General features: G+C 42.0%; 1 protein-coding gene across 2 annotated transcripts in view; it reads left to right on the top strand.

Annotated features, from left to right (window-relative positions):
- LOC126260840 (peptidoglycan recognition protein 1-like) overlaps positions 1–12,131 on the top strand; it is a 66,886-nt gene extending 54,755 nt beyond the window's left edge. For both annotated transcript variants that reach the window (XM_049958241.1, XM_049958242.1), the window contains 2 exons: positions 5,181–5,380; positions 11,650–12,131. In XM_049958241.1, the coding sequence (XP_049814198.1) occupies positions 5,181–5,380; positions 11,650–12,054 (605 nt within the window). In that variant the 3' untranslated portion in view covers positions 12,055–12,131. The remainder of the gene's footprint in view (positions 1–5,180; positions 5,381–11,649) is intronic.
- Positions 12,132–12,643: the final 512 nt, after the last annotated feature.

Here is a 12,643-nt window from a genome sequence, read left to right as displayed (position 1 = left end):
GGCGCCACCAGAGGAACGATCGCCGGGTAATTTGGTCCCAATCCATCCTACGCGAGTGGCCTTAGCCCCAGGAACAGTGCCCACCTTCGCAGCCGTTGCGTCGTCTTATGGGGAATTTTGGAATGGGGATCGAACATCTACATCTACACGAATACTCTGCAAATCACATTTAAGTGCCTGGCAGAGGCTTCATCGAACCACCTTCACAATTCTCTATTATTCCAATCTCGTAAAGCGCACGGAAAGAATGAACACCTATAGCTTTCCGTGCGAGCTCTAATTTCCCGTATTTTATCGTGGTGATCGTTCCTCCCTATGTAGGTCGGTGTCAACAAAATATTTTCGCATTCGGAGGAGAAAGTTGGTAATTGGAATTTCGTGAAGAGATTCCGTCGCAACGAAAAACGCCTTTTTTAAAATGATTTCCAGCCCAAATCCTGTATCATTTCTGTGATACTCTCTCCCATATTTCGCGATAATACAAAACGTGCTGCTTTTCTTTGAACTTTTTCAATGTACTCCGTCAGTCCTATCTGGTAAGGATCCCACACCGCGCAGCAGTATTCTTAAGGAGGACGGACAAGCGTAGTGTAGACAGTCTCCTTAGTAGGGCTGTTACATTTTCTAAGTGTCCTGCCAATAAAACGCAGTCTTTGTTTAGCCTTCCCCACAACATTTTCTATGTGTTCCTTCCAATTTAAGTTGTTCGTAATTGTAATTCCTAGGTATTTAGTTGAATTTACGGCTTTTAGATTAGACTGATTTATCGTGTAACCGAAGTTTAACGAGTTCCTTTCAGCACTCTTGTGGATGACCTCACACTTTTCGTTATTTAGGGTCAACTGCCACTTTTCGCAGCATTCAGATATCTTTTCTAAATTGTTTTTCAGTTTGTTTTGATCTTCTGGTGACTTTTATTAGGTGATAAACAACAGTGTCATCTGCAAACAACCGAAGACGGCTGCTCAGATTGTCTCCCAAATCGTTTATATAGATAAAGAACAGCAAAGGGCCTATAACACTACCTTGGGGAACGACAAAAATCACTTCTGGTTTACTCGATGACTTTCCGTCAGTTACTACGAAGTGTGACCTCTCTGACAGGAAATCACATATCCAGTCACATGACTGTGACGATATTCCATAAGCGCGCCATTTCACTACGAGGCGCTTGTGCGGTACAGCGTGAAAAGCCTTTCGGAAATCCAGAAATACGGAATCGATCTGAAATCCCTCGTCAATAGCACTCAACACTTGATGTGAATAAAGAGCTAGTTGTGTTTCACAGGAACGATGTTTTCTAAACTCATGTTGACTGTGTGTCAATAGACCGTTTTCTTCGAGGTAATTCATAATGTTCGAACACAATATACACTCCTGGAAATTGAAATAAGAACACCGTGAATTCATTGTCCCAGGAAGGGGAAACTTTATTGACACATTCCTGGGGTCAGATACATCACATGATCACACTGACAGAACCACAGGCACATAGACACAGGCAACAGAGCATGCACAATGTCGGCACTAGTACAGTGTATATCCACCTTTCGCAGCAATGCAGGCTGCTATTCTCCCATGGAGACGATCGTAGAGATGCTGGATGTAGTCCTGTGTAACGGCTTGCCATGCCATTTCCACCTGGCGCCTCAGTTGGACCAGCGTTCGTGCTGGACGTGCAGACCGCGTGAGACGACGCTTCATCCAGTCCCAAACATGCTCAATGGGGGACAGATCCGGAGACCTTGCTGGCCAGGGTAGTTGACTTACACTTTCTAGAGCACGTTGGGTGGCACGGGATACATGCGGACGTGCATTGTCCTGTTGGAACAGCAAGTTCCCTTGCCGGTCTAGGAATGGTAGAACGATGGGTTCGATGACGGTTTGGATGTACCGTGCACTATTCAGTGTCCCCTCGACGATCACCAGTGGTGTACGGCCAGTGTAGGAGATCGCTCCCCACACCATGATGCCGGGTGTTGGCCCTGTGTGCCTCGGTCGTATGCAGTCCTGATTGTGGCGCTCACCTGCACGGCGCCAAACACGCATACGACCATCATTGGCACCAAGGCAGAAGCGACTCTCATCGCTGAAGACGACACGTCTCCATTCGTCCCTCCATTCACGTCTGTCGCGACACCACTGGAGGCGGGCTGCACGATGTTGGGGCGTGAGCGGAAGACGGCCTAACGGTGTGCGGGACCGTAGCCCAGCTTCATGGAGACGGTTGCGAATGGTCCTCGCCGATACCCCAGGAGCAACAGTGTCCCTAATTTGCTGGGAAGTGGCGGTGCGGTCCCCTACGGCACTGCGTAGGATCCTACGGTCTTGGCGGGCATCCGTGCGTCGCTGCGGTCCGGTCCCAGGTCGACGGGCACGTGCACCTTCCGCCGACCACTGGCGACAACATCGATGTACTGTGGAGACCTCACGCCCCACTTGTTGAGCAATTCGGCGGTACGTCCACCCGGCCTCCCGCATGCCCACTATACGTCCTCGCTCAAAGTCCGTCAACTGCACATACGGTTCACGTCCACGCTGTCGCGGCATGCTACCAGTGTTAAAGACTGCGATGGAGCTCCGTATGCCACGGCAAACTGGCTGACACTGACGGCGGCGGTGCACAAATGCTGCGCAGCTAGCGCCATTCGACGGCCAACACCGCGGTTCCTGGTGTGTCCGCTGTGCCGTGCGTGTGATCATTGCTTGTACAGCCCTCTCGCAGTGTCCGGAGCAAGTATGGTGGGTCTGACACACCGGTGTCAATGTGTTCTTTTTTCCATTTCCAGGAGTGTATGTTGTAAAATCCTGCTGCATATCGACCATAACGATGTGGGGCCTGTAATTTAGTGGATTACTCCTACAAACTTTCTTGAATATTGGTGTGACCTGTGCAACTTTCGAGTCTTTGGGTACGGATCTTTCGTCGAGAGAACGGTTCTATATTATTGTTAAGTATGGTGAAATGAGGGGATTGTCATCGGTGATCAAGTGAGACACAGAACAAGAGTGATATACGTGAAACTTCTCGTCGCGGCGGGGTGAGTTTACTGTTCTCCCCTGGCCACCAAACTCTCGGGGTTTGATCCTAGTCCACAATCAGTGCGACCACCTCGATTGGGCTGTAAGCACAATGCATACTCAACAGAGAAATCTAGCGCAGCTGTCCATGACACTGGAGTTAGCATGGCTCCACACCCCTGAAGGTTCTTTCCAGAACCTCACTGACTCTCTTCCGGCTCGTCTTTGTCTGTGGTCTGCGCTGCTAAAGGTGGTTATTCTGGCTTTTGACAGGTTGAACACTAATGTGACTGGACAGTGTGTATGCTTTTTATGGTGAAGTGCTGACTGACGAATATTTAATGCAGCTGGTTAGTTGGAAGGTAACAGATTGGTTATTAGTTGGTCAGGCCAAAGAATTTCAATTTCAATATCAGATTGCCGTGAGAGACCGATTTGTGGTGCAGTTTGATGTCAAGTTTAGGTCGAAAGCTGATAGTTTTATTTGCTGCAAAGGGAAACGACTCCTGTGACCACGTGAATGTAAGAGTTCGTCGCGTGGTCGATAGGAAATGAACCCGTCGCGACATCATTGGATACCGAAAAGCAGGCGCCACTCCGCTAGTTCGCGTCATCGCTCGCAGCAGTCGTTATCGATACACAATCTAGGTAAGTTAGTGGATACCCCCTCGTACATTACGGCTGGTTTGGTGCTGTCGAGGTTAGGTTATATTGTGGTTTAGTAGCGCCTTTCCACGCTTGTTGCACTTGGTCGGTCAATACAGCGATGAGTAATGCTGGTTGTGGGTGACGCTGGAATTTCCTTCCGATGATGTCCCATATAAGCTCGATTGGAGACGTATGCTGTGGCCGAGCAGGCGAAGGCAACATGAGGGGACGCTCTCTCGAGCATGTTGGATTACGACAGCGGATGTGGGCGAGCGTTATCCTGCTGGAAAACACTCACTGGAACGCTGTTGATGAATAGGAGCACAACAGCTCGAATCACCAGATTGATGTATCCGTCTGCAGTCATTATGCATAGATTAACCACGAGATTAGAGATTAGATTAGATTAGTTTTTCGTTCCATAGATCCGTGCTGAGGAGATCCTCGTGGATGTGGAACATGAGCTTCTGCTGCCAAACGATATCGCACCCCAGAACATAGCTCCAAGTGTAGATCCAGTGTGTAGGGCAAACAAACAGGGTGGTTGCAGCCCTCAGCTGGCCTCCTTCTAACCAACACACGACCATCACTGGCTCCGACACAGAAGGGCCTTCACCCAGTCCTCCAATGAGCTCTCGTTTGACACCACTGAAGTCGCAATGGCGCCCAGTCATTCTGCGACCATGCATACCCGTGACCACCACTGCCAGCAGTCATGTGCAGTGGCTACATTCTTGCTAAGTCTTTTTACAGTATCGAAGAAGGATCGTTCGGCTTCGTAGCCCTATCACACGATCTCGTTCAACCTCAGTAAGATAGTGATATGGATCTTTGTTGCCTTAAGCGCATTCCTGGCTAGCATAAACTCACCACGTCCAGTCTCAATGATAACTAAAGCTCACGACCGTTACAGCGTATATTTATAGCAAACCCGATCTGGGCCTTTATAGTGCCGCAGACCATTGCAGGTCTGCACTGCAAGAGGTGGTTATTCTGGCTTTTGAGAGATGGTGACATTAATGTGACTGGACAATGTATATGCTTCTTATGGTGATGTGGATGATAATTAATTCGTGGTTGTGCTGACGGAAGGATCTATAAAGCAGGTGGTTAGTTTGGAAGGTAACAGATCGATTTTTAGTTTGTGAGGCCAAATAATTTGAATCTCAAAATCAGATTGTGGTGAGAGAACGATTTGTGGTGCGGTTTGATTTCAAGTTAGGTCGAAAGGTGATAGTTCTGTTGGCTACAAAGAAAACGACTACTGTAACCATGTGAAGGCAAGCGTTCGATAGGAAATGAACCCTTCGAAACACCATTGGGTACAAAAAGCAGACGCCACTCCGCCAATTCGCATCATCGCTCGCAGCAGTCGTTATCGATACATATTCTAGGTAAGTTACTGGATACCCTCTCGTACATTACGCATGCTTTGGTGCTGTCGAGGTTAGATTATATTGTGGCATAGTAGCCGTATATGAAAGGTAGTGTCGCACTGTTGCCACGTGCAGTTTGCGGGAGCGGCCACACAGCGACACTTCCGGTGTACAGCTCAGAGCGGCGCATCGTGCCACACTCGTCTTGGAGCCTGCGGCAACAGACCCACACTATCCAGTTGGGCCATCCGACGCCGTACGTGGTGGTGAAGCACACAGCGGGACCGGAGTGTTTCGGCCTGAACAACTGCACTTCCGTACTGCGAGCCATACAGGTATGTCTGTTCTACTTCAGCATGTTTTCAAGCTCCCTGGGCCAGCAGTTCGACACCAGCTCTCACTAACACCGCTACTTTTACCTGCTCCACACACGAACTCCGCAACTTGTCAGTTTGGAAACGCGCGACCGCTACGGTAGCAGGTTCGAATCCTGCCTCGGGCATGGATGTGTGTGATGTCCTTAGGTTAGTTAGGTTTAAGTAGTTCTAAGTTCTAGGGGACTGATGACCTCAGATGTTAAGTCCCATAGTGCTCAGAGCCATTTGAACGATAGCAAAGTCACAGGTTAATGTATTCGCGAGGTAAGCCATTGCAAATGTGAAGCACTGGTACAATAATCACCAGTGTAGCAGCCTGGATGTTGAATGCAAGCTTGCAAATGTCCATGCATTGTGTCGTACAGGCGCCATTCCATTCCTGTTGCACTTGGACGGTCAATACAGCGATGGTTAATACTGGTTGTGGATGACGCTGGAGTTGTCGTCCGACGATGTCCCATATGAGCTCGATTGGAGACGGATCTGATGACCGAACAGGTCAAGGCCACATGAGGACGCTCTCTAGAGCATGTTGGATTGCAACACTGGTATGTGGGCGAGCGTTATCCTGTTGTAAAACGCCCCCCTGGAAGGCGGTTCATGACTGGCAGCACAAGAGGTCGAATCACCAGACTGACGTAACACTCTACAGTCATTGTGCGTGGGATAACCACAAGAGCGTTCGTGCTGTCTACGATATTGCACACTAGAGCATAGCTCCACGTGTGCATCCAGTGTATCTAGTACACAGGCAAGTTGGATGCAGGCCCTCAACTGGCCTCCTTCTGATCGACACACGACCACCACAGGCGCCGAGGCAGAATAGATCCCGAGCGGTCTAGGGCGCTGCAGTTATGGACTGTGCGGCTGATCCCGTCGAGGTTCGTGTCCTCCTTCAGGCATGGTTGTGTGTGTTTGTCCTTAGGATAATTTAGGTTAAGGAGTGTGTAAGCTTAGGGACTGATGGCCTTAGCAGTTAAGTCCCATAAGATTTCACACACATTTTTGAACAGAATAGATCTCCACCCAGCCCTCGAAAGAGCTCTCGTTTGACACCACTGAAGTCGCAATGGAGCTCAGTCTTTTTGCGACCATACATACCCGTGACTACCACTGCCAGCAGTCATGCCCAATGGCTACATTCCTGCCAAATTTTTCTGCAATATCGCAGAAGGAACGTTGAGCTTCTCGTATCCCTGTCACACGACCTCGTTCAAACTCAGTGTGATGTTGATACGGCGTTTTTGTCGCCTTAAAAGCATTATTGGTTAACATCAACTCACCACGTCCAGTCTCAATGGTAACTTATATGTATAAAACGTATGTTTGACCCTCAGCCGCTTTTATTTCAAACCCAAATATCGACTGATTTCAGTCATGAACCATCTTCATGGATAAAGTTTAAAATGGTTTAAGCCACAACATTACATCTGCCATTACTTAAATAATGTGTAGAGCATTTCATGAATATCAGGCTGGCCGGAGTGGCCGAGTGGTTCTAGGCGCTACAGTCTGGAGCCGCACGACCGCTACAGTCGCAAGTTCGAGTCCTGCCTCGGGCATGGATGTGTGTGAAGTCCTTAGGTTAGTTAGGTTTAAGGAGTTCTAAGTTCTAGGGGACTGATGACCTCAGCAGTTGTCCCGTAGTGCTCAGAGCCATATGAACCATGAATATCAGTGTATGATACAGAACTTTTAGAAGCAAACATACTAATAACAAATGTATACAGAATACTGCTCTGTATACCTATTAATATTCATGACATGCTCTAGGCATTATTTAAATGATGACAAATGTAATGTTGTGGCTTAAACCATTTTAACCCTTATCTGTGAAGATGGACCATGATTGAAGCTGGTCGATTTTTGGGCTTAAAATAAAAGCTGCTGATGGTTAAAAAATGCATTTTATGCATTACTTGACGGCTGTAGATAGCCACCTCCCAAAAATGTTCCCTGGTAATTAAAGATCACGACCAGTACATCGTGTATTTATAGCACGCCTGCTTTGGATCCTCATAGTGGCGCTAATACCGCCACTCTTATGCGACTGGCTTGAAATATGAATAGACATAATCTTTCAGGCGCAAAAAAAAGGCCTATCAATTTTTGTTTATGTCGTACAGCTTCTTCTTGGGGTGGCGATTTTTTTCCGTCGGTGTATTTATTACAAAACTAAAAAATGAAAAATTGTTATCTCAGAAAATCTGATAGAATGAGAACGAAAAGGTGTTTGAAGAAAAGAAAGTGTATAATAAAGAGCTGCGGTTGCAAGAGGTTTTATTCTGAAAATAGTTTTCAGCTAATTATAACATTTCAGCTTTGCACGAAACACACGCCAATAAATGTAGTCTATTCATGTCACCATTACTCAATTTTGTTCCCAGTAAATAACCGTCTGTTTTTGTTTTTCTTATCAGTCTGTGGTGCGTCGCCAGAGTCGATACTATTTCACCAAACGTGTTCTCAAATTACTCGCAAAATGTAGGCCCAGTCGTTAGTAAAGCAGCAGGCAGACTTCTGTTCATTGGCAGGATACTGGGAAAATGCTGTCAACGTACAAAGGAGACTGCTTAAAAATTACTTAAAATATTGCTAACGTCCGTGGTACCTGCACCAAATACGAATAATAGGGTATATTGAACTTATGAAAAGAAAGGTTGCCCAAATGGTCACATGTTTGAATCATGGAAGAGCTTCAGAGAGATACTGAAATAAAAAAACCAAAATTGTCAGGTTTTGAAGATAGACACTTATTATTCAATGAAAGCGCGTTTACAATATTTCGAGACCCAGTTTAAGTGAACAGTCTAGATATATTCTCAAGCCCGCTACATATCGCTCTCATAGGGATTCTGAAGCCAAGATAAGACTAATCATAGCAGGTATAGTTGCCAGGTATTCTTCCCACACTCTGTATACAATTGGAACAGGAAGAAAATGTAAAATGTAATAAAATACTAACCATCATCTGTCTTGCAGTTCACAGTGGTTATATTTCTTTGGTAGACTATACTAGAATTGTCTTTATAAATACAGCTATAGCTTTAATTTTTTAGGAGTGATTTTTATTCTTTTCTATTTTTTTGTTAAAATTGTGGTGGTATCTATTGATTTTATTTGGATTAGTGGAACTTTACCATGGTCGCTTTATAATAAGTTAATATACTTCACTTGCAAGTATTTTTCATCTTTATCTTTAAATTTTTTATTTTGTTTATTGTTTTAAAGATGTTATTGATTTTATTTATTTACTGGAATTTTTTGGGAATTAAGTGGTTAATAGGAAAGATAAATTCTAGTTTTATATTTTCAAGACATATGTTTTTCCTAAGCTAATTAACTACACTTAAAATGTCTTCCTCAATTATTTTATCTCATGCATTTGCTACAAGAACATTAATTAGGAAATTAGTAAAATAAGTGATTGTTAGAATTTGTCTGTTATAAAGTCACGTTCTGGAAATGGTTGTTTTCTAGTTCAGGTTAACCCTTCCCTCAAGACATGACTTTTCTGGAATGTACACTATGAGCTGGGGTCTGTAGGACCCCCATCTTTAAACCAAGATTTAAGATGACAGTCACTTGAAATTTATAATTTAAATTATACAGCATTTATTGTTATGTATATTTAGGTGTTGTTTAAATACTTTTTTTGATTTCATTGCATGTAATAGCGTCTCCAATATTTTTCTTTTCATCACATAGAATAAAATAATTTTGGTCAGTTTGTTAAACAGTACATATAAATGAACTGCTAGCGAATCGCACATTTTAACGCAAAACTGAATTCCAGGCTTTAAATTTGCATATAAAAATTGTCATGGATATCTACAAAAAGAGTCTGAAAAACTGGCATTCAGTGGTGGGTTCTACATTTCTCTTTATTACCACTTGGACCACATTTATTTTTAGCTAACATTTCAAGTATTTTATTGGAAAAGGGCAAAGGTCACCACAACAATTTTCCTGAAATTCTTCCTCTGACTGATCCTCCACTGACAGAACTGTGATCACTGGCTATTGTGTAAATAATATCGTAGTCTTTTTCTTTTATTTTTTATACATATCACTAAAATCTTTCTTCATCCACCGATTAACAGTTTCACCCAATTTGGGATTATTAAAATTGACACATTCCTGTGAACGTATTTTGTATTCAGCTGGAAAAGATTGGTATGTAGTTCATGAGGCAGGGTCTATAACACTCCAACATCTGTCAGTAGCAAATGTCAACACCAAACAAAGAAAGTGATAATGCAAACTGCAGCAAAATGTTCTATGGATCGCTATTTAATAAGGTTAGAGGTAGTATAGAAGCATACCAGAAGTGACTTTTGAGCCCGAGTTCAAAAATTTTTTGAGCAGTTCAAGAAACCATACCTTGTGAGTTAAGGGTTAGTACTACTGTACAGTAACTACTGTAATTCAAAATAATGTGGTTAACATGATAAAATTGAATGCACGGAAATGATGTTTTTTATTATATATTATGAAATGATAAAATTATTACATTTCTAATAGATAAGAATAAAACAGTAACTCCTCCTAGCTTGTATGTAATTGATCATAGAAGTGCACAGGCAAATAAGAAATATCAGTCTGTTGAATATATACTGGTGTTCAAGACGATTTGCTGATACAACTTTAGCTGGATTTTCTAAAATGGTAGGTATTAATTAACCATAATGTAATTAATATCTTATTATAACAATTGTAATTGAATATTTAAAAGTAAAGTGATGGCGAAATGGACATTTTTCAATGTGTTCATGAGTCCCAAGGGTTACTTGATCCTGTTTCAATAAAAAAAAGGAACTGTAGTTACAGATGTGTATATATATATATATATATATATATATATATATATATCTGTGTGTGTGTGTGTGCGTGTGTGTGTGTGTGTCTGTGTGTGTCTGTGTGTGTGTGTGTGTCAACCATAAAAACTCCTCACCTTATGTGCAAATAAATAGTATAAAAATTGTAGACACACAATTAGCATATAAAGTTCAGATGATTCAACCATTGTTTACATGTGAAGTATACTTATAAATCAACCAAAGAGTTATTAAGAATTATAATTAACAGGTATGTTATTAATGAGAATTTCTGGATTAGTACAATTATCATAGTTTAAAAATATGTTCTTCATTAATATTAACAATTTCCACTACTGCTAATATGCTAGGAATAGATGCATTATTATTACTGTAATAATAAATGTTGGATTATTATATACCTTTCCTGCAGAATTTATTTCTTCATAATTAATTACATTATTAATATTTTCAGTTTCTATGTTTTCCAAATAGGTTTGTGATTAATATTAATAGTTTTAATTACCACTAATAATGTTGGAAATAGATTAATTATAATTAGTATTGTAATAATGAAAGCATAGTCACTATATAGAAATCTACACATATTGTTATTTCTCGATACTCAATTCAATTATTAATAGTTCCCATATGTTTATAGAATAGTTCCTTTATCTATAAAAATTAATGTGAGTATAATAATGATGTATATTGTTGAAGCAGATATTATAGCACTTGACTTTGGGTGAAATATTTCGTTTGATGTAATTCTGGTGATAGAAATACACAGACAGCATCTAGAAATGTTGAAAATAAAATATATGATAAGGACAAACTTTCATATTTTCATTCATTTTACTAAAGCAATAACGCAAATTTGTAAAATAATATGTTTTTATTGATATAGAATGTCCTAATTTTTAAAATATATTACATTTGATAGTGCTGTGAGTATTATTTTAATCATTTCAGGTATTAGTTTATTAAAATATTGGTGTTGGGGAGCAAGGATACAATATTTCCCTACCACTGAAGTTTTAAAAGTGGGGTGTAGTCTTATTTCTGGTTTGCATAGTTCGAGTTGTTTTTAATTATTTAACTGATGTATATATGTTCTGTTTTTCTGTTTGGGTTCATTTTGTCGTCACATACGCTTTTTCAATAAGTGTAGAGATTTATGAATGGTTTTGTTACGATTAGAGTTCCATTATAATTTCTTGTAATGTTTCATAACATCAGAGTCCACTGCAGAGTGAAAACGTTTTTTATTTTGTATGTTCATTGTGCACACCAAAAGAAACAATTGTGCATTTTGTGTATTGAATGAAAGGCAACTTACATAAATCCAAAACAATAGTGGCCCTAGAACTGATATTTGGTAGACTCCAGAACTGTCTGCCCTGTTTGCAGGAGCTGCACTGGCAGATGTATGATCAACCAGAGATCTCCTACAACTTCTTGATCGACAGTGATGGCAATATCTATGAAGGCCGAGGGTGGAACAGCACAAACCCCAGTAAGGATATTGGGCTGCGCTGCAATGTTGATGTGGCGCTCATCGGCAACTACGTCGAGCGCAACATGACTAAGGGGATGTCATCAGCACTGCGCTGGTTGCTGGAGAAGGGTGTGAGCATGGGTATGCTGGCGCCCGACTACCGCCTGCTGGCACACAACCAGGTGAAGAACACGCTCAGCCCAGGGCGCTGGGCCCTCCTGGAGATCGCAGACTGGCCACACCGCTGCCTAGAGCACTGTGACCAGGGCGTCGTCTGCACCCATCCTGCTGACAGCGACGACAGCTCCGGCCACTAGATCTGTTTGGTCAAGAATCCTACCATTTAATCATAAAATATCTTTATGAGTGAATAAATGCAAACTTTCGTGATAAATCCACTGTTTATTGCTGTTACAAATCACTATAATTCCTGAAAAAAAACATAAAATATTGTTTCGACGACAGCAAAACCCATTGTCTTCCATTTCAATTCTCAACAGTGCTCACCAGATAAAATATTGGTCACCCTCCATAAAAGAGCGCAATGATCATCTTTAGGCACTGTAGATAGTGTAGTATTGGTACCAGGTGGCTATGCCAGAATCCACCACTGATATATCACAGCAGTGAAGTGTTGTTGTAACCCCCCCCCCCCTCCAATTTGCACAGGTTATTTAACCTTCACTGTGATTACATATAGTTAGTAATTTGTTGAGGCATCAAATCCGAAGTATTTTGATCAAAACAGTATTTGAAATTAGACAGCTAATCACCAGAATCGCAATTTATTATACAATGTCACTGAAGAATTAAAAGGAATCGCAATTATATAGTTCAAGTTAGAATGGTCAGCTAAAAGTATGATTAATTGTAATTCTTACTTCACTGAAATATAAGTAATAGCAG

Source organism: Schistocerca nitens, chromosome 5 (assembly GCF_023898315.1).
Source record: "Schistocerca nitens isolate TAMUIC-IGC-003100 chromosome 5, iqSchNite1.1, whole genome shotgun sequence".
NCBI lineage: Eukaryota > Metazoa > Arthropoda > Insecta > Orthoptera > Acrididae > Schistocerca > Schistocerca nitens.
Note: the sequence above shows the minus strand (reverse complement) of the source record. Positions and strands in the feature narration are given on the sequence as shown.